This window comes from Trypanosoma brucei (assembly GCF_000002445.2).
Source record: "Trypanosoma brucei brucei TREU927 chromosome 11 chr11_scaffold01 genomic scaffold, whole genome shotgun sequence".
Lineage (NCBI taxonomy): Eukaryota > Euglenozoa > Kinetoplastea > Trypanosomatida > Trypanosomatidae > Trypanosoma > Trypanosoma brucei.
In genome coordinates, this window is record NT_165288.1 from 4808643 (window position 1) to 4826345 (window position 17703).

The following is a 17703-nucleotide window of genomic DNA, read 5'->3' on the forward strand; positions in this document are numbered from 1 at the left end:
AATGTTAATGCGAATAATTTCAAAACAGGAAATATAAGTCAATGTTTTCAAGTGTATAGAGGGGCCTAAAATAGCGTTGTAAAAAGAACGAGCGCAAAGAAAAAAGAAGAAAAATCAATGGCTTTTCGAATCCTTTTATTAATCAAAAGGAACTTAACCTTAGTTGTACTTGAAAAATCATATCACGTGAAGTGTTCAAATAAAAGATAAGGTCTACTTCTGTTCTAGATCGAAAAACGTTAGGGGAAGATGAAAATGGGTTAAGGAGGATGGTCTTAGTAAAATCATAAAATTTAAATTGTGGGGAAGAAACTGAGGAATTCAGCGACTAAATACGGGATTGCACTTATGATCATAAGATATTCTTTAAGTGATACGGGTGGTGGACGAAAACATGAAATGATTTGGATGATGAGTAATCAATGAATCAATGACTTGCACAAGGTACAGGTATGTGAAAAACATAAAATAATCAAGAGTGGGGGAAGTGGACGAATGTGCAGGAGGAGGTGAAGGATTATTAAAGCACCGCCTGAACGATTTATAATTAATTAACGGAGGCAGCTTATTGAAACAGACACCTCTATGCGTATTTGCTTTCATTATTATATTTTGCATTTTTATCACAGCAACACATTTGATTAAACCACGAATGCATAATTGCTGTTAACAGTGCTAGCCCTAATCCTAACCACAAAACGCAATAATGGCGAATTGTAACTGGGAGACGCTGGTAGATGCATTGCGAGCGCTTTTTTATTTGTGAAGTTGATTTTGCCATAAAATTATAGTATGCGTCGGTGTTGCGGAGCTGAAAGCGGATGTTCTATCCTTTCATCTCATTCTACATCCCGCCATTGAGCTTTTATTTCTTTCACATATTGATTTTCTGGCGTGTCGTTGTGGTGTCGCGTGACTGTTAAGATAAATATGAAGTGTTTTGCTTTAAGCAAATTCTTAATATAAGCAACCTAGACGGATAGTGAAGGTGAGGTGTGCGTCGTAAAGTTTCATGCAGTGCGCTGTAAAAAGGTTGGAGAGTTCAACAACAAACCTGGTAAAGGGGACTGGAATCGGCTGTATGACCTTAGGGAGTGCTGTAGCTACAGAAGGCATGATATTTTTAATTGAGGCGATTGAAGTGTGTAGTAACAGGAAAGGAGGGATCATCGGGAAATTTTTCTGTACCTGCGCAGCGCAGGAAGTGGGGGAAGGAACGAGAAAGATGGAGAAGAGACACAATTTATATCAAGTATGGGCATGTAGTAATTCCAACGATAGAGTGAACGGAAGCAGGGAAATATATGAGCGAGCAGTTGATGTGATTTAAATGCAGAAGGCGGCCGCAAAGTGAAGATGGACGCGGAGCCACGGTACTCAAACTCCTTTACAAGAGGTAAGAGTAGTGAATATGCAGCACGGGAGCATCTTCTCCTTGAATAAGAAGTGACAGCACCAACTGCTATCACATTATGTTTTCCCCCTTATCAATGATGCAGTCTCAGCGCTCGTTGCCATCTACTATGCATTCCCTCATATATGCTGATGACGCACAGCTATCTCGTTCGGATTACACAATGCAGATGTGTACTTCTGTTCAAACTGGCAATGAAGTAGCACATATAGAGCTGCAGCGGAGTAAATAAATGTTTGTCCACATACAGCTGTTTTGTCGTTTATGGAGTCAAAGGGTTTCTGAGAGTTGGGTGTATGTAAAGCTGAAACGCAGAATGATTATGGAGCTGAAAGGTCTAGAATAGTGGCCTAAAGGCAGTTCAGATAATGAAAGGTAAGGGAATGGATTACATAGTATGGAGAGGCGATGTGGTGCTTGTTGGAGTGGGGTGTGACTGGGTTTATGCTGCTGCAGCTCACTGTCTCTTTTTACGAAATGTAGGGAAAGATATTCCACCTCGTGTTATGGACGGGGTTGGTGTGTCGCATTAAGGTGCGTGTACTTTTCCAATTTATTGTGAAAGAAAGGCTGCCACTCTGCGAGTTGTTTTGCGAATAGGAAATGTGGATTTTGGCAGTGACCTTTCTGGCTAAAAGTCTTGCAGCCACTCAGTAGGTGTGGCGCTGGCGGAGATTCAACCAGTGTCGTTACATAGTTTGGTCCTTGCGCTGCAGAGTTGCCACGGAACCCAAAGTATGTCTGTATATGTGGGCTGGAGGTAAGAGAAGGGCTGTACGTTTGGCGCTGGCGAATGCTCGTGAAGCTGACACCAGGACTGAAATAGTGAGGCTGGATGAGCGAGGTGTTGGTGGTCTGGTAGGAAAGCATAGTGGTCGGAAAGTCGCATACCAAACGCCAAAGATAAATGAAAGTCCTGTGAGGTTTTGAGAAACCGCTTGGAAGGAGAATGGGCTAGCCGAGCTGCCTAAGGAACTGAGAGACGAAAGGCTGTAACGTCGTTTGGTGCTTATGAGGTCGTTGGGTTTTGCGGATGAGGAAGCTTCGAGCAAACTATGCGAGAAGAGGTGCTGACGCTGTTTTATGACTCCTTTTTTTTTGCAGTAACGAGGTAAGTGGTATACACTAATTGTTTATCGGGTGCTTGATTTAACGCATTTGAGACTCGAGGGGTTAGTGTGGGCGTCTTAAGCTTGTTGACAGAATCTTGTGGATTCCTAATATGATTAAACTGCTGATTGATGAAATGAGCAAGGGGGATGAGTGCGGCGGCGAACTAAAAATTAACGTAAATCTCAGTATGCTACTTTGCAAAAATTGCCTCAATCTAACAGACATCGTGTTAATTGGTGCTGTACCCCCCTTGAAGAACTGTCGCTGGGTGATTAGATGAGTGTTGAGGCGAGGTTGAAAGAGCCTCCTTGCCCTTCTGACATGAAGAAAATGTCTGTTTGATTTGTTCGCGTTATTTATGGGGAACAGGAAACTGAGAGAGTCGGCCGTAAGGAATGGTTCTGCGGTGGTGCGTCATTGTCATAGAATCTGTAGTAACACCATCATTTGCAACAACCCTCACAATTGTTCTGACTGAACGGGGCTTTAAATGTGTTTCTAGTTGTCAGAGCAACCGTAATGTTGAAAAAAGGGAAACACGTGTCAGGAAACGGATCGGATTGTATTTGTTTGGAGGTTAATATTGATTATGTTTGGTAATGTCATATCTAATTTCCTCCGAAAGACTTCTGCATCAGGTGCCGGCAACGGACTCAGAATGGAATCACGTCAGTCTCCATATTCACTTTTCGTCCCGAAAGTATTGTTACTTTCTCGTTCTTACTTATTCAATATCGTCTAAGGTGCAAACTGGTTGGAAGTAGGGGGAAAGGAAGCGTACAACGATACATGGGAATATCTATATACATACACTAAAGCTGTATTTTCTAGAAGATACTGAGGTGGCGGCGACTATTCGTTTGTCTTTTTGGCGTCATCGTTAAGTGTGAAGAACTTGACAGACGCAGTGAAGCTGGCTCCAGTTTGAGCGCTTTTGACCGGACATTGGTAGGCATGATGGAATACAACTGAGGGAAAGGCGATGGAAATACTTTAGGTACAGAACTAAGAGGAAGGTTGTGAAATCGAAAGGCGGTATGCTTTTGTGGGGTCGCAGTTGTTCTTCTGTAGTGAAGTACGTTGACAAACACTAAGGGAAGGGGGATGTAGGCTTCGGTAGGATCAAATACTACAATGTTATTAGATGCACCTTCGATGGCTAGTTCCCTCTCCAGAGTATTTTAATTATATGTGCCGCCGCAAAGAGTGTTTCTTTGCTCTTTTGAGTACACCTCTGAGTTCTACAACTGTTTGCTCCACTAAGCAACGTGGTATTTTTCCTAACGTTTATGTCGTCCCCTCTTCTTCCAGGTAGTGTTGTAGTCGTTTGGGTATTGAAAAATCACGACACGATGGAGTTACGGAATAGATCTGTGTTTTATGCAATAAATACCTAACCCCCTTGGGTTGAGGTCCTGTAGGTTGTTACATCTGTCCCCGTTGTCGTCACGGACAAAAGGTATCTTTTGACTCATTGAAAGTTAATTCCAGGTCGTTGACGCAGTCGACTTAACAGTGAATGGTTGAGACGGGGCAATATAAATAATCTTCAGAAAAAATTTGTCACAATGGTAAGATCTGTCGGTATTAATGGTGCCTTAATGCGCGCTTACTTGGAGTCGGAAAAAGTTGTGACGTAAGTATAGGCTATCCCGGGGCTTGGCCATCGATGCGATATAGGGAGAAGCAATTTTGTGTGAAGGGTATGGACGAATTTCCGGCGAAAGTTTTTGCGAAGAAATGTACACACCATGGATTTCAATCTATGAGAAACCGATACTGTTGGGTTTTTGTTTCATTGTGGATTATTTACATTATTAACTAGATTATAAATGAGGTGGTCGTAGTCACGTGAGTTTTTTTAATGTTGTCAGTAACTTCTTTACCGCTAGAGCCACATGTATGTGGTGTCATCTGATTTTGTTTGGTGAAATGTGTGTGCTTTTAGGGAACCCACTAAAGGGATGCGCAGGATGCTGCCCTTTTTAACATGAAATACAATAAATGGCACAATTCTTGTTTTCCTTTTACACCAAAGAGAAGTGCCATAGGGAGTAAGTTTTTGAAACGCCCATCCCAACTAACACCCTCCGCATTTTGAGCGGATGGAGGGCTAAAGACCCTTTCACCACCTTCCCTATCTTCAAACTAACTTTCCCGTGGTTATGAAAGACTCAGATTTTTCAGCAAGAACACATACGATGCAAACGATGGGTGTGGCAATCACAACAAAAGTAAAAACATTGTTTTCCCGCTCTTCTTTTCACTCAATACAGGAAGGGAAGGTACCAACTATTTATATATGCCTAAAATACACTTGAAGAAGACTAGGATAGGAGTGTGGTTGAGTTTGTCTTTTCTTCTTATAAGTTTTAGTCTGGCACGTGACTGTACGCTGGTGGACGATTATTACGGCAAAAATGTTCCTGAGTCCGTTTGCTATCTCAGCTGCCTTTCGAATGCACTGAACAAATTGTACAACGATGGAGAAGAGAAACTATTTGTAAATGAGGAAGTATACGCAGATGCATCTCGTATATTGGATGACATGGAAGGGGAAACAGCTGAATGTGTTAAATACCTTAGTGTTATCAGCGGTGTAATGGAAGGGAAACATGATAAATTGGAAAAACTTATATCTTACGGAAATGAAATGGGAGACCTTGTAGCCAAGGTGGGTGGATTATTCGCAGATGTAAATGAAAGTGTAAGGGCAATGAGGGAAGTATTGCCATCTACTCTCATAACAGCAAATAAATACTACACGGCTATTTCTGAGATTGTTAGGACAGTTTGGGACGATGTTAAGGCGGTGAAGAGCGACGATGAGGAAGTCTTACAGTGTAGAAACGGAAAAATTATAAGTACAGGGGAGTTTTCAGTCAAGTGTAGCGCCCATACGTGTCCACTTGGAGTCAATGTGACAGAGAGTACCCTTAAAAAGTACAAGGATGGCTGCCTTGAAATAAATGTTATGACTGAATCTGGTCAGGTAAGCAAGTGCTTTAATTTACCAAGAAATAACTTGTATATAAGCGGTGCAAGAATTAATTCGAGTGGAGTGTTGGAATGGTCTCAAAATGATTCCGCTTTTTTTCGACTTATAGTCAAAGTTCAGGACATCTTCGCACCCCTCATCGCACCTTTTTCAGCCGGGAAACCGCCCTCTGTACTTCTTACAAAGATGACAAATATCACTTCCCTTTACTCTCACTTTAACAAAGTTCACAACAACTTTACTTCGCTGCTGCGCGATACCAATATCACTGTGAATGCGGACAATACTAATACTAATTCTACCATTTGACAGATATGTTTAGATACATTTTCTCCTGTTTACTAATGTTCTACTGATGATTTTGCATACATGCTTTTGTGCGAGTTCGCACGGGTACACGTACTTAACAATTTTTGTTGTTATTGGCATGCCATGTTTTCATGAAAAAAATCTGTTCTAAACCTTTTGTAGTGTAAGTCTAATTACGCCTCGAACAATGGAATACATGCTATTCATCTGTGTGCCAAGTAAGACATCTTTCTGGTAGTTTACCTTTCATAGCTTTTCTTTTATCGTAGGAGTTGAAAAACATGTAGGGAATGAGGGTGAAGTACAGGCGAGGATAGCGATTACTCAGTTGCCGCGTTGCGATGTTGGATCTGGGGAACGCGACATAGGTGTGATTCGCCAGTTGTCGCCCTTTACTAAATTTTGTAGGCGCACCACCGTTTCTTTTCTCTTGTTTGTATCTGCCTCAGCTATTCTTAGGGTTTCTGCTGATTCTGAAAGTTTGTCTATCCAGTTTTCTGTTTTCACAGCGGCTGCTGCCTTGTTTGCCGCCAGCTCTGTGATGTCAACGCACCCTTCGTTGGCTGCCAAGCCACAATTGTCAGCCGTTGGTTTTGTGCCGAGGTAAACTAAAGCGCCGCTGAACGTTTTTTCGTCTTTTTGTTGTCGCATGTTTGCTGTTTTTGTGTCTTTGCTGCGCTTGTTTCTTTTGCAAACCTGACTCTTGTGCTAATGCTGCCGCTACTGCGCAGGTGTCTGCCTATAGGAGCTTTTGTTCCGGGCCGTCAGAGCCTGGTTTTATGTGCAGCTCCTCAAGTTTTTTCAGTAACGCCGGTGACTAAGCGCCCGCAACGTCTCCGAACAAACCTTTGATTATCCTGGTAAGTTTTGTCGTTTCTGTAACGTCCTTGTTGCCGACAGGTTCCTTGATTGCATCTGCTAACCCCGCTGCTGGCGCCTCCGTATTGATGATACTCTTGATGTCGGCAGTTGTTGTAAATGCCGGTGCCGCCGTCTCCGCAGTTACCGTATCTAGGTCGGTGAGGGTGGACTTGTGTTGCTTGACGCCTTCGAGTTCTCCTATTTTGCTGCCCCAGTTTCTGTCGCCGGCTAACTCGCTAGTCGATGTTCTACACAAACCAGCACCGAATCTGATGGCACCGTGTGGTGGCTGCCCTTGTAAAAATTTGATGCTGTGGACCGTTTTGAAGGCGCAGTCGGCCCCCGTTTGTGTGTTTGCCGTTGCAAAATTTCCCTGTGTATTGGTGAGCTCAGGCGGGCTCCTGCAGTCGCCCATATGTCCAGCTACGGCGGCTGCACCTCCCGCAATTAAGATGTAGCTGTTGGCTGTGTCGGTGTCGTCATTCTGTTTCCCCTGGCGATGCCGGCCACCTCAACGTGGTGCCAGGGTCCAGTACCCCGTATCATCAGTGGAAGCCAAGAGCCAGCAGAGTTCCTTTCATGGGGAACACTGCTTTGCTCCGGCTACGGCATCATACAGCACAGGGATCAGCAGCGTCTTGCTGGGACACCGTCTTTCATTTGTCGGTCCCTGGGCACGTGCCAGTGTGCCATCAGCAGTATCATCCGCACTAAGATGCTGCTGTCCGGTGATGTGGACCTCCAAAAAAGGATTGCTAATTGACATCTTCGGGAGAGTCCGGGGTGGGGGGCTTCTCGCCCCATCTGCTGTATTCCGTTCAACTGCGGAGCTACAACAAAAATTATGGAGAGTGTGTTGGGATGAATAAAAAAGGGAGACTCTGCCACAGTCGCCAGACCGATAGCATCTCAGGGCTCTACGGTGATGGCTGATGGCCGCGCCAGTGGGGGGAAACTCTCACGAAGGCACGAAGAAAATTTCAAAAAAAAAATTGCATCTATAATACGTTATTGTTGTGTTTTTTTACTGCAACTAAACGTTTTGCGTCTATCCATGTCCAATAACAATGCGACACTTACGCTTCCTTCATGGGAGCTGTTCTTCGTATTTGACATTGTGCTTCTGGCTTGTTTTTGTCCCTGTCAGTGTTGTTGGCGCCAATTGTGGTACTGAATGCATTTTTTAAACTGAAACTGTTCGGTACGCTCCATTAATTCCAATCAGTGTGTATTCTTGTATGAAATATACCTTCTTTTGATTTTCTCAACGGTCTGCCATTGAATCGGTAGGTGGTCGCGGAGTATTATTTAAATATTTCTGTAGTTCATAAAGTTCTTTCATTAGTTCATATACTTCTTTTATTGCCCTTATGTTGTAGGTCCTTCTTTCCCTGCTTGTGAGGATCCGCCAGCTGTGGTGGCGCACATGCCGAATGAGCAAGCACAGCACCTCTTTCATCACAGTGTGTCTAGTGTGTTGCATGGTATGCTTATAGTTGGTTCTGCCAGTTGCAACGTTACTAGGTTGGCCATCTCCTTGCATTCACATTACTAACAATAGTCGTCACCATTTTTACAGCCTTCTAGCTGTCACGCAGTCATTTCCTATTATTTTCCTCTGCCGGTGGCGTGAATATAGCCAGTTACCGGTCGTCATTGCTGGCCCACTACTAGTCTTACTACAATGCTAGTATATACACACAACGCTTTCATATCATCAACATCATTATTGCTATTATAATTATCATAACATTGAGCAAAAATACTTCGAGTTTTTAAGAAATAAAAGTTTCCAAAATGATAAAAGCAGCAGGCATCAGAGCAAATATCTTATTTACAAGGAAACGTGAATCCTGGCACTTGCATTCAATACATCCAAAACCTTTTTTTTATCTTTTGGAGCGTCACCATTCACCGCCTCACATGCATCCTTGGTGGTATGGCTAAAGCAATTTACTCCTGTTCCTGCTGCTGCGTTTTCTGATCCTGTTTTAGGTTTGCATTCCTTTGTTGTGTTATCATATTCGCAGTCAATAGCCGCGCAGCCTGCGGCTGTTTTGTTTGCGGCAGCCTTGCATTTATTCTGTTCCTCTTGTTTCGGCTGCTTGCTGGATGTTTGGCCAATCCCCGCGGCTGTTGGGCCTGATAATGGTACTAGCAAAAGGATGGTCCGCATCTGGTTGGCGATTCCTTGTGCCTCAGAGATGTAGTTTCTGGCCTCCGAGAAAGTTGAATCTATATCCAGAAGCTCCTTGATTACTTGCTGTGCGGCGCCGGCCCAGGTTATGCCGTTTTTATCCGCTAGCATGTTTTGGTAATCGATACACGCGCCGTGGGGCGCTGCGTTAAACGTGTTTACACCGTTGCTAGAGTCGCAGCCTGGAGGGCTCGTGTTGTCCAGTACATGTAGGCCGAGAATGCTGCGGCTGTTTTTCCCTAGTTTGGCGTGGTCCTGTGGCGCCGCCGCCGTGCCTTGTTGATTGCTGCCTAGATGAGCGAAAAGCCGCGTGAGCGCGTTCGTTAAAGTTTGCGCGGTCAGGGTGTTTGGCTGTGTCGGTTGTAGTGCTTCGCACTTGGGTTTCAGTTTTGCCCAGTTCTCCGCTCCTTTTTCTTTTTCGTGGTTGTTGGACATTGCCGCCATTGCCGTGCTTTGGCAGATCGTGTGGCCTCGTGCTGTGTCTGCGCCGCAGAGACATAGAATGTCTGAGACTAGTGCGCCACCTGGCGCGTCCTCCACATCCGCGTTTGGTTTGCATTGAGTGCTCATCGCTGTTGCCGCCGTCATGGGGAAGTCTGCTTCGGTCGGTTCAGCTGATAGAGCCTTGTCCGGGGCGTTACGGTCGGCGCTAGTGGTTGCGAAGGTTTTACCGTAGAGTGCTGTTATTGCCGCGTTTCGTGCAGTCCGCCGCTGGTTTTCTATTGCGGCCGCTCTGTTTAGTATCTCCCTTCGTTTTGCTCTTGCTGTCTTCCACAATTGAGCAAACACTTGCCGTACACGAAATTTTTCTCGTTCGTTCAAAGGCAAGCTGCATTGTTTCCGGAAGGCTTCGCCTTGTGGATCTGTTGTTGTCTTCTTGTATAGGTTTTGCAATTCTTCGAAAGTGGTTTCATCGTCTTCTGGAAAATAACCCTTTTTGCTATTATCTGTGCTCACCTTCTGCCATTTACCTTGGTCTGTAGAATCTTCCAGTATCTGTGCTATTTCGGGTTGTATCACAGACACATTAAGTTGCTTGATGTCGTTGAATATTCGTGTTGTGGCAGCATTTAGATCTTCCGGTGTCCCATCCTTGCCGGTCGGATCAGCTCCAACCTTCAGAGTTGGCTTGGGTATCGGCTGCCGAAGGATGTTGTAGATTTGGCAAATATCCCTGAATTCTTTGGCGTTTTCGCCGTCTCCATTGGCAAATATGCAGACCGCCATTAGTGCAACAGCTATTTTTGAGAATTTCATAATTTTCTTCGGCGATGCTATGTTTTTTGGAAGGTTGAAACCTGTTATAGTTGTGCGTTGTTTTGTATTGCAGCTGTTAAACACAAAATTTCTGTTTTCATATTTTTATTTTTCGAATTCCAATTGATACATATTTACTGAAATTAAATCCATATCTTACAATCATATCCCGAAACAGCCACATTTTTTTAAATACTTTGTCACCAATAAAAAAATCATTATCGTGCTACTACTCAACATCTGTCCCTGAACTTCGCTGCCAACATTAGGATTCTCCATCAGAATAAAAACCACAATCGTCACCATTATCTCTACTGTAGAATTTATTCATTTCTGTGTGAACTTCAGCTTCTTTTTCAGTCCTACAGGAGATGCAAATCGTTTAATCCTAATTTTCTCTGCACTTCCTGCTCCTAGTGGTGTAGTAAAATAAAAGTTATACTCTGTGTGATTCATCCCGCGCTTTGCACCTGTCCATTCTGTCAATTTATAAGGATTTTTCTCTTCTTTACGCATAAATATTTCCTCCTTTACTACGTTGATTTCACCTGTTTCATTTTTTTGTACCATTTTTCCTGTGCTATAGTGGTACTTATTCCTTTTTTGGCGATAAAAAAGCTGTGTTAAGACGAGATGCTGATTAGAAACGCTGAGTCTTAACTGTTATCTGTATGTTAAGAAATGAAAAAGCATTAGTTGTTTGTTAATTCATTCATAACATAGCACTGCCGTCATTAAAACACACTGTTAACACGTTTAAATAACGTATTCAACAAAAAAGACAAAACTTTATTTTTATATAACAACTTTATCAACATAATTTTGTGTAAGAATAATTACAACTTGCCGTATATAGACCTTCTTTTAAAACAATAGTAGTTGTATTTATGTCATTTTTGGTTATTTAATGATTTTTTCGTATTTTGCTATTACTTCTAAATTTTTTGTTGTTTTTAACTTTATGCACGGTTTTCCACAATTATCAACTGCTTGTTTTGTTAGAACGTCCTTGTATTTGTTAATTCAGGTAAGAATAGAACCTTCAAACACGCTATAAAGCCATTACCAGTTTAAAAAATCGTTAATATATTGCTCTTTGTCCAAAATAAACATTTTAGTGGAAACTTAATGCTTCAAAATATTTATAAGAGCATATTGGCATGGTTGCTTTTAGTTTGTTTGCACAACCTGCGCATATTGTCGGTAACGCTGTTGAAATCATTTGTTTCTGTACATATAAATCTGTCTTTAGTTTTGTGTTCCCTCTATCATCTCCTTGTGTATGATAATGCTCCTCATCATGCTTGCGTTGTAAATTGCGCATATTCTATCTCCACTGTGTCTTTTCTTTCGTTTCTTTTTGAATAATATTTTTCTTTCTCTCTTACTTACTCTCGTAATCCCACTGCAATAGCGCTAGTATCTTCAGCACTTCTATTTTCGGTCGCCTATTTATTCTTCACAACTAATCTAATTATAATATTAGCATATACACACTCACAACACTCTTCTATCATTATTACTCTCATTATCATTATTATTGTCATTGCTGCTCTTATTATGATATATATACTAACGAGTCTTTTCTATTACTATTTTTATAACCTTAACTGATATCCATTTAATAAAAAAAGTAGGATAAGGTGGAGTATCACTGATTTTTCACACCCTATTAGCCTAATATACCAAAAAGATACTTTTATAGCAAAATTTTATATTTTACGTTTTTTTTTAAATTTGTAAAGTCTTTATTAAAAGAATGCAAATATATTAAATTTTAAAAATTTAACTAACTCTCGCAAAAAAGGCAAATTTTCATATATTTATAAAATTCTGCAAAAAGCTAATAAGTGATATGCTATAAAAGAAAATGCAGAGAAATGTGGCACCTTAATCACAACTGAAATAATGGATGCTCCCTCTTTGACTTTGCACTCGTTCCTTTTCTTATTCCAATCACACTTTTTCGTGTCACATTTACCCTCCTCAGCGGCTTTGCACTCCTTTCCTTTTTTCTCCCAGTCTTTCTTGTCTTCTGCTTTGTCTCCTGCATCTACTGAAGGTGCGGCTGCTGTTTTCTCGTCATTTTTGGGTGTTTTCGCGGCTTTTGCGTTTAGTTCACCGATGCGCCTGGCTATACCTTCTGTGAGTTCGCTTGTGTTCCTCTCTTTATTGAGGTTTACCTCGGTTTTACTATTTCTTTTGGTTATTCCTATTTTCACTTGTTCGATTTCCTTTCATAAATTTTTGTTGTATTCAGCCCCACTTTTGCCATATTTTTCGTTTACTTTATCTTTTAGGGCAGATGTTGGGTCGGTTGTGTCAGCTTCGTTGTCAGTTATACCTAAAAGAGTCCGAATCACCTGTCGGCTGAACGCTGCCTGCGACGAAACACCTGATTATGTACTGAGTGCTGCATCGCAAGCATCTCCACCCAGTTCAACCTGCAATGCTGCTACATCAGCTTGCGTTTGTTCCTCTACGCCTTGTGTTATATTTACTTTTGCACTTACAACTACTTCGAGGTTGTTGCCATTGCTGCTGAATTTTGATGGTGGCTTGGTTTTGTCCTGTGCATCCGCTATCCACGTTTTGAATTTTAGTGTCGCTCCTCCCGTGTTAGCTGTTACGCCGTTGCAGTTGTGCAGTACATGGATGTGTATATATACTCTTTTATTTCTGGAAGCAAGCTCTCTTCTGTCTCTGTTTTGTCGAAGGTTTAGTCTTCAGCTTTCAGTTCTTCTTTGCAGCTTTCGGCATTTTGCACTATAATGGGGTTATTTAGAACGCTGGTGTGCCGGATGTAATCTTTGTTGGTGCTCGGTGTCAGCACCAATTCGGATTTTATGGCTGCCCTCCTGCTCATTGCTAAAAGTTTGGCTGAAGCATTGGATAGCTTCGGGATGTTGTGGGCAAGTGCCTCGGCGCCGTTGGCTACTTGCTTGTAGCAATCCTCTATGACTTTGCCGGCTGCCGCTTCTAGTGCCGGTAGGGCTTGGTCCGACGTGTTGTGGTCGCCCGCGAGCGCTGCCGCAACAAGTGGCAACAAATCTTTCAGCATCGATTCTGCTTTTTGGGTGTTTGTTTTGTGCTTTTCAGCGTAGTGGCTGATCGCAGCATTGGGCCTCTTGGCGCAGCTACATGCGGGCGTGCATTGTTGGTACGCTTCGTCAGTTACAGTCATGCCGACTACTAGGGCCGCAGCTGCTGTGTATGTTAGAGTTAAGATGCGCCTGGACACCATGCTTCCCTTTCTTCAATGAGGTCTTTCTGTTAGGGTATACGGTTATGGCGAAACGAGTAAATCAGGACAGGCTAGTTGCGTTACAGGTCATGTTATTGACGTACACGACTTCACACAGCCTCTGAAGTTTTAGCATTTACAGTTACAGTGTGATTTTCTCTGTCGTGACCTGCTTTTCACGACTTAGCCACTTCCGCAGCTGTTTATGAAATAAGTGACGACGGTCAAAGTCAGACGCGTAAAAACTCTGCCTTTTCTTTACGTGGTCACTGCTACGTCGCTGCAAAAATTCATTAGCAGTTCATTCAACCCCTGTGAAAGCTTCATCAACTGGTATTCATGGGTATTTGCAGTTATATTAAAACCACATTTAGGACTATCTCTGGTGTTTATCTATCCATTTATAAAAGAAATCAGGCGCATCATCTTCTCACAATCCTGTAAAATTATTAATATTTTCTGTTGTGCCACTTTGTTCAGCTGCGTATCCAGTTTTTGAACGCTCATTTTTCCTTACTTCTTTTCCATATATTGCACCTATCACTGCGAATAACGTAGACAATCCATTAGAATATACACTGCATTTTTCCTCTCCTTCATTGCCTTTTCTTGTCCTCAAGGATGATGATACGCATCATCATACTTCCGTTCGAAGCTCTGCATATTCTATCTCCTTCTCTACCTGTTTTTCTTCCTTATCTTAGATAATAATATTCCTCGTGCTCTACCACTCCCTCTGACTCGTTCATCTTCCACTATTACACCTTTGAAATTGTTTAAAGTGCTTCCATTTTGGTTATACACTCAGTATGTGTCACCATTGTTACTGATCTCATTATAATATTTGTATGTGCACACAAAAGACACACTACTATAACAGTTACTATTACCATTACAACTGTAATTTCCTCCAGTATTCATAAAGCGGACGAAGAAGGAAAAAATATTATACCATATTACTTCACAACCACAGGCCATTATCATAACTAATATTGAAATAGTCAGAGAGTTTAAAAAGTTTCACAAAAGTGTTAAAATATAACAAGTTTAGTAATTTTAGCATATTTCATAAAGTTTTGTAAAATGGTACAAGAATCCTTAAATTCCTTAAAGTGCTACCAAACTCACAAAAGCGGCAGTCATCATAGTAAATTTCTTATTTAAAGGGAAACTGGAATCACGGCATTTAAAGCCTTTATCACCTCCACTCTTGTCCACACCAATCCATCCACATTTAGGGGGTTGTCCTTCTGGAATTCCATCATTATCTCTCTCACACTCTAGTTGGTTGTCATAGCCAGAGCACTTTTTACCTATTTTCTCTCCTGTTTCTTCTGCTGTGTTTTCTGTTCCTGCTTTAGTTTTGCACTCCCCTTTGTCTTCGCTTTCCCCTCCTTCCCATTTGCAATTGGCATTTGTGCATGCAATTGTGTTGTTCTTGTCCTTGCCGCGGACGCTTTCTGCTGTCAGCTGCCGCTGAAGTCCCGTCTGGGGAAGGTTGGCTACCGCCAGGAATTGTATCGCAAAACGCAGAGCTGAGTTCACAAAAGCAAAGAAAAAACAAATCGAGGGGACGGCGAGGGTGAAAAATGTGAAGACGAAGTTGGCTTCTGTCTGAAGAAGGGTTAGTGTCCGAAAAAAAAAAAGACCCCCTGTATCACTTTTAAAAAATTGAAAAAATAAATACCTTAACCCTAGTCCTTTTTAGCCTGCTTTTGTTCCCTTCCTTTTTAATTCCATTTTGAATAGAACTTTGAGGATCCATTACAAAAATCCCTAAAATCTTTAATTTTTTTAAAATTTTAAAGAAAAAAATAAAAATAAAGAAATTTAATAAATTAATAAAAATCTAAAATTTCTGAAAACTTTTAAAAAACTCTAAATCCCTTAAAAAACCTAACCTTAAAAGTTTAACAAAAAGTAGAAAAAGAAGGGACATTTTTAGACATTAAAAAAAATCGGACGCAAACGTAGCCGCAACAAATATAAAATTTCCGTGAAACTTACAGGTGTTAAAATATATCCGAGTAGCAAAAATTCTTTTTAAAAAAGAGGGGGAAAATTTTGCTTTAAAACAGCAAGGCCACAAATTCAGCAGAAATCATGAGGGCGAACTGTTTGTCTAGGAGGAAGCTGGAATCCTGACACTTGCCTTCAATCCAACCACAAACTTTTGCCTTGCCTGTAGGAGGAGTACCTTTCACAGCTTCACAGTCTGTCTGGTTATGAAAGCTGCTGCACACAGGTTTGCCAGTATTATCCCCGTCTTTATTATCTTCTGTTTTGTCTTCATCTGTTTCTTTTGTGCTTTTGCTTGATTAAAAGAGCCTCTGCTTTCTTCTCTATCAGCTTCTGTTGTTTGTTGTCGCTGCCTCCAAAAGAAATATGCTGCTGCTTCTTCGTATTCTGTACCCTCCGCTATGGACTGCATGGTTAGCCCTTTGGGATTTTCTGCTATTGGCAGCGTGTACTGTGTCTCAGTCACGGATTTCTGGTAAACGTTTTTTTAAGATGTGTCGTCTGCGCCGAAAATTCCCTTGACTAGTTTTTCGGTCTCGCCACTAGAACTAGTCGGGTTAGATTTTCTGCCTTGTATAGCGTAGATTGCCTTTATCAGTTTTTGGTCGGCTACGAGGCACGCTATGGTCTCCTGCTGCGGTAGTGTGTGTGCAGTTGGCTTGATGAGCACCGCATTGCAAATCTTGCTGCGCAGATGCTTCGTCGTTAAAGGTTTGTCTGTTGGTGCTGTGTCCTGCAGGTTTTGGCAGCCTGTGCTGCTGTCTTCGCCTTTGTATATCGATGTTGCCGGTTGCGGCGGGGGTGCACCTTGTACTGTAAGCTGTGCTGTTAGGCCAACTGACGTCGGTGCCGCTAACGTGTTTCCGTCAACACAGCCGCCATCTGGTGTCCCTGTCGCTGGTGCTGTTCCCATGTTTCCGGTGGCGATTGCTTTTACTTGTATCTTCTGTAGATTGAGCAGGGTATCGGCGGTTAGTTTGATCTGGCCTAACTTGTCTGGGTCGACATCACTTAACTTGATTCCTGTTGTATGGCCAAAAATATCACATGTGGTCAGGTCCCCCTGAGTTAAGGTGGCTGTCGACGTGCATATCTTTGCCGAGGTTATCTTTACCGTGGCTGAGGTGTAGGCTCCGTCCGTTAGTTTGCTGTCCGCTTGGGCATGTTTTGTCAGAGCGCCGTACAACGATCCTGCGCGCAGCAGAAGCGCATTCACCGCTTCATTTATTGTTTTTTCGTGGCCTTCCAGTTCCTTTGCTGCGTCGTCGGCTCGGCTGGTTGCGAGTAAGGATAGCAGTTGATGACCGATGACATGGTTTTTGTCTTCCGCTTCCAGAGCTGCCAGCTGGTACGCTCTTGCGCTTGTTCTAAGCTTGGCGACGGTGGTTACAAGCGGTTGCAACTTTTCTTTAAGTTTAGTTGCTAATGCGGCTGCGTACTAAGCTTCGCCGCAGATTGTTGATACTTTCTGTCCAGCGGTGTCTAGTTGGGGCGCCGCGCCTTGAACGAGAGCCACTACTGCAAACAAAGCTGTTGTGTTTAGCACCGTTCGCCGTGGGTGCCGTGAAATTGACTTCTCCGTCCTTTGCTCCATTTCTCCGGTTATCCCTTTTCTGTTCTTCCGTCTTCCTTTACAGATCCTTATGTTGAAGAAGTGGAGTACCCACGTTAGAACTTTGATCTCAACTCATTTTATTCTTTCCCTCCGTAGACAGAGGGACTACGTTTTATGACAGGGATACCTGCTATTATCAGCTTTACTTTTTAGGCCCCCAAAAAGTCGAAAATGGCTGATTCGGTCCTGTACAGTGACAGTGTGGTTAGGGATAATGTGGCTACGTCATCGCTATCTCGGTTTTTTACCACTATATAGTGGCTCCTCAAGTTGAATTCTCCATTTTTGCTATATGTGTCGTTGGATCGCCTGCGTCGCCAGGATACATTTCTTCTACCTGGTAGAAGTTATTCACCTTCACCGCAATGGCTATACTCTCTGAATACTATCAATCATCTCCACATCGTCCAGTTATCTATCGACAGCTGGATTCAAATTAGGTTAAACAGCGCAGGAGAAGCCATATGTACAGTACAATATATATTTTTTTTGTAAAAATGGGAATCGCCATAGCCTTCCCTTCTTTTCCTTAAGCATTATTTTCCTCTGTGGATCTCTTCCGCGTCTCCTACTGTTTCACTCTGTATTTTCGTTTTTCTTTCTCATTTTCTATCACTGCTTGTATGGATGAAATAGCGAGCCTATTTGCTTTGTGTGGTGGAAGCTGCTTATACTT

General features: G+C 42.4%; 3 protein-coding genes and 4 pseudogenes across 3 annotated transcripts, besides 5 other annotated features; 1 reads left to right on the plus strand and 6 right to left on the minus strand.

Annotated features, from left to right (window-relative positions):
* Window positions 1-4829: 4829 nt before the first annotated feature.
* On the plus strand, window positions 4830-5834 carry Tb11.17.0002 (expression site-associated gene (ESAG) protein, putative; the record flags this gene model as incomplete). Its single annotated transcript, XM_824678.1, has 1 exon — window positions 4830-5834. The coding sequence occupies one exon, from the start codon at window positions 4830-4832 to the stop codon at window positions 5832-5834; it is 1005 nt and encodes a 334-aa protein (XP_829771.1).
* Window positions 5835-6158: 324 nt separating this feature from the next.
* Tb11.44.0012 (hypothetical protein, conserved) lies at window positions 6159-6485 on the minus strand (the record flags this gene model as incomplete). Its single annotated transcript, XM_824679.1, has 1 exon — window positions 6159-6485. One exon carries the CDS (start codon window positions 6483-6485, stop codon window positions 6159-6161), a length of 327 nt encoding a protein of 108 aa, XP_829772.1.
* A 166-nt stretch (window positions 6486-6651) lies between these two features.
* On the minus strand, window positions 6652-7110 carry Tb11.17.0001 (hypothetical protein; the record flags this gene model as incomplete). The annotated part of the gene is made up of 1 exon (XM_824680.1): window positions 6652-7110. The coding sequence occupies one exon, from the start codon at window positions 7108-7110 to the stop codon at window positions 6652-6654; it is 459 nt and encodes a 152-aa protein (XP_829773.1).
* Window positions 7111-7186: 76 nt separating this feature from the next.
* Window positions 7187-7434: a repeat region.
* Window positions 7435-7687: a repeat region.
* A 783-nt stretch (window positions 7688-8470) lies between these two features.
* Window positions 8471-10149, minus strand: Tb11.44.0010 (annotated as a pseudogene).
* Window positions 10150-11660: 1511 nt separating this feature from the next.
* Window positions 11661-11711: a microsatellite.
* Window positions 11712-11855: 144 nt separating this feature from the next.
* Window positions 11856-11938: a sequence feature (AT_rich).
* Window positions 11939-11972: 34 nt separating this feature from the next.
* Tb11.44.0009 lies at window positions 11973-13393 on the minus strand (annotated as a pseudogene).
* A 1107-nt stretch (window positions 13394-14500) lies between these two features.
* Tb11.44.0008 lies at window positions 14501-14917 on the minus strand (annotated as a pseudogene).
* A 260-nt stretch (window positions 14918-15177) lies between these two features.
* Window positions 15178-15251: a sequence feature (AT_rich).
* A 211-nt stretch (window positions 15252-15462) lies between these two features.
* Tb11.44.0007 lies at window positions 15463-17006 on the minus strand (annotated as a pseudogene).
* Between the last annotated feature and the right edge of the window lie 697 nt (window positions 17007-17703).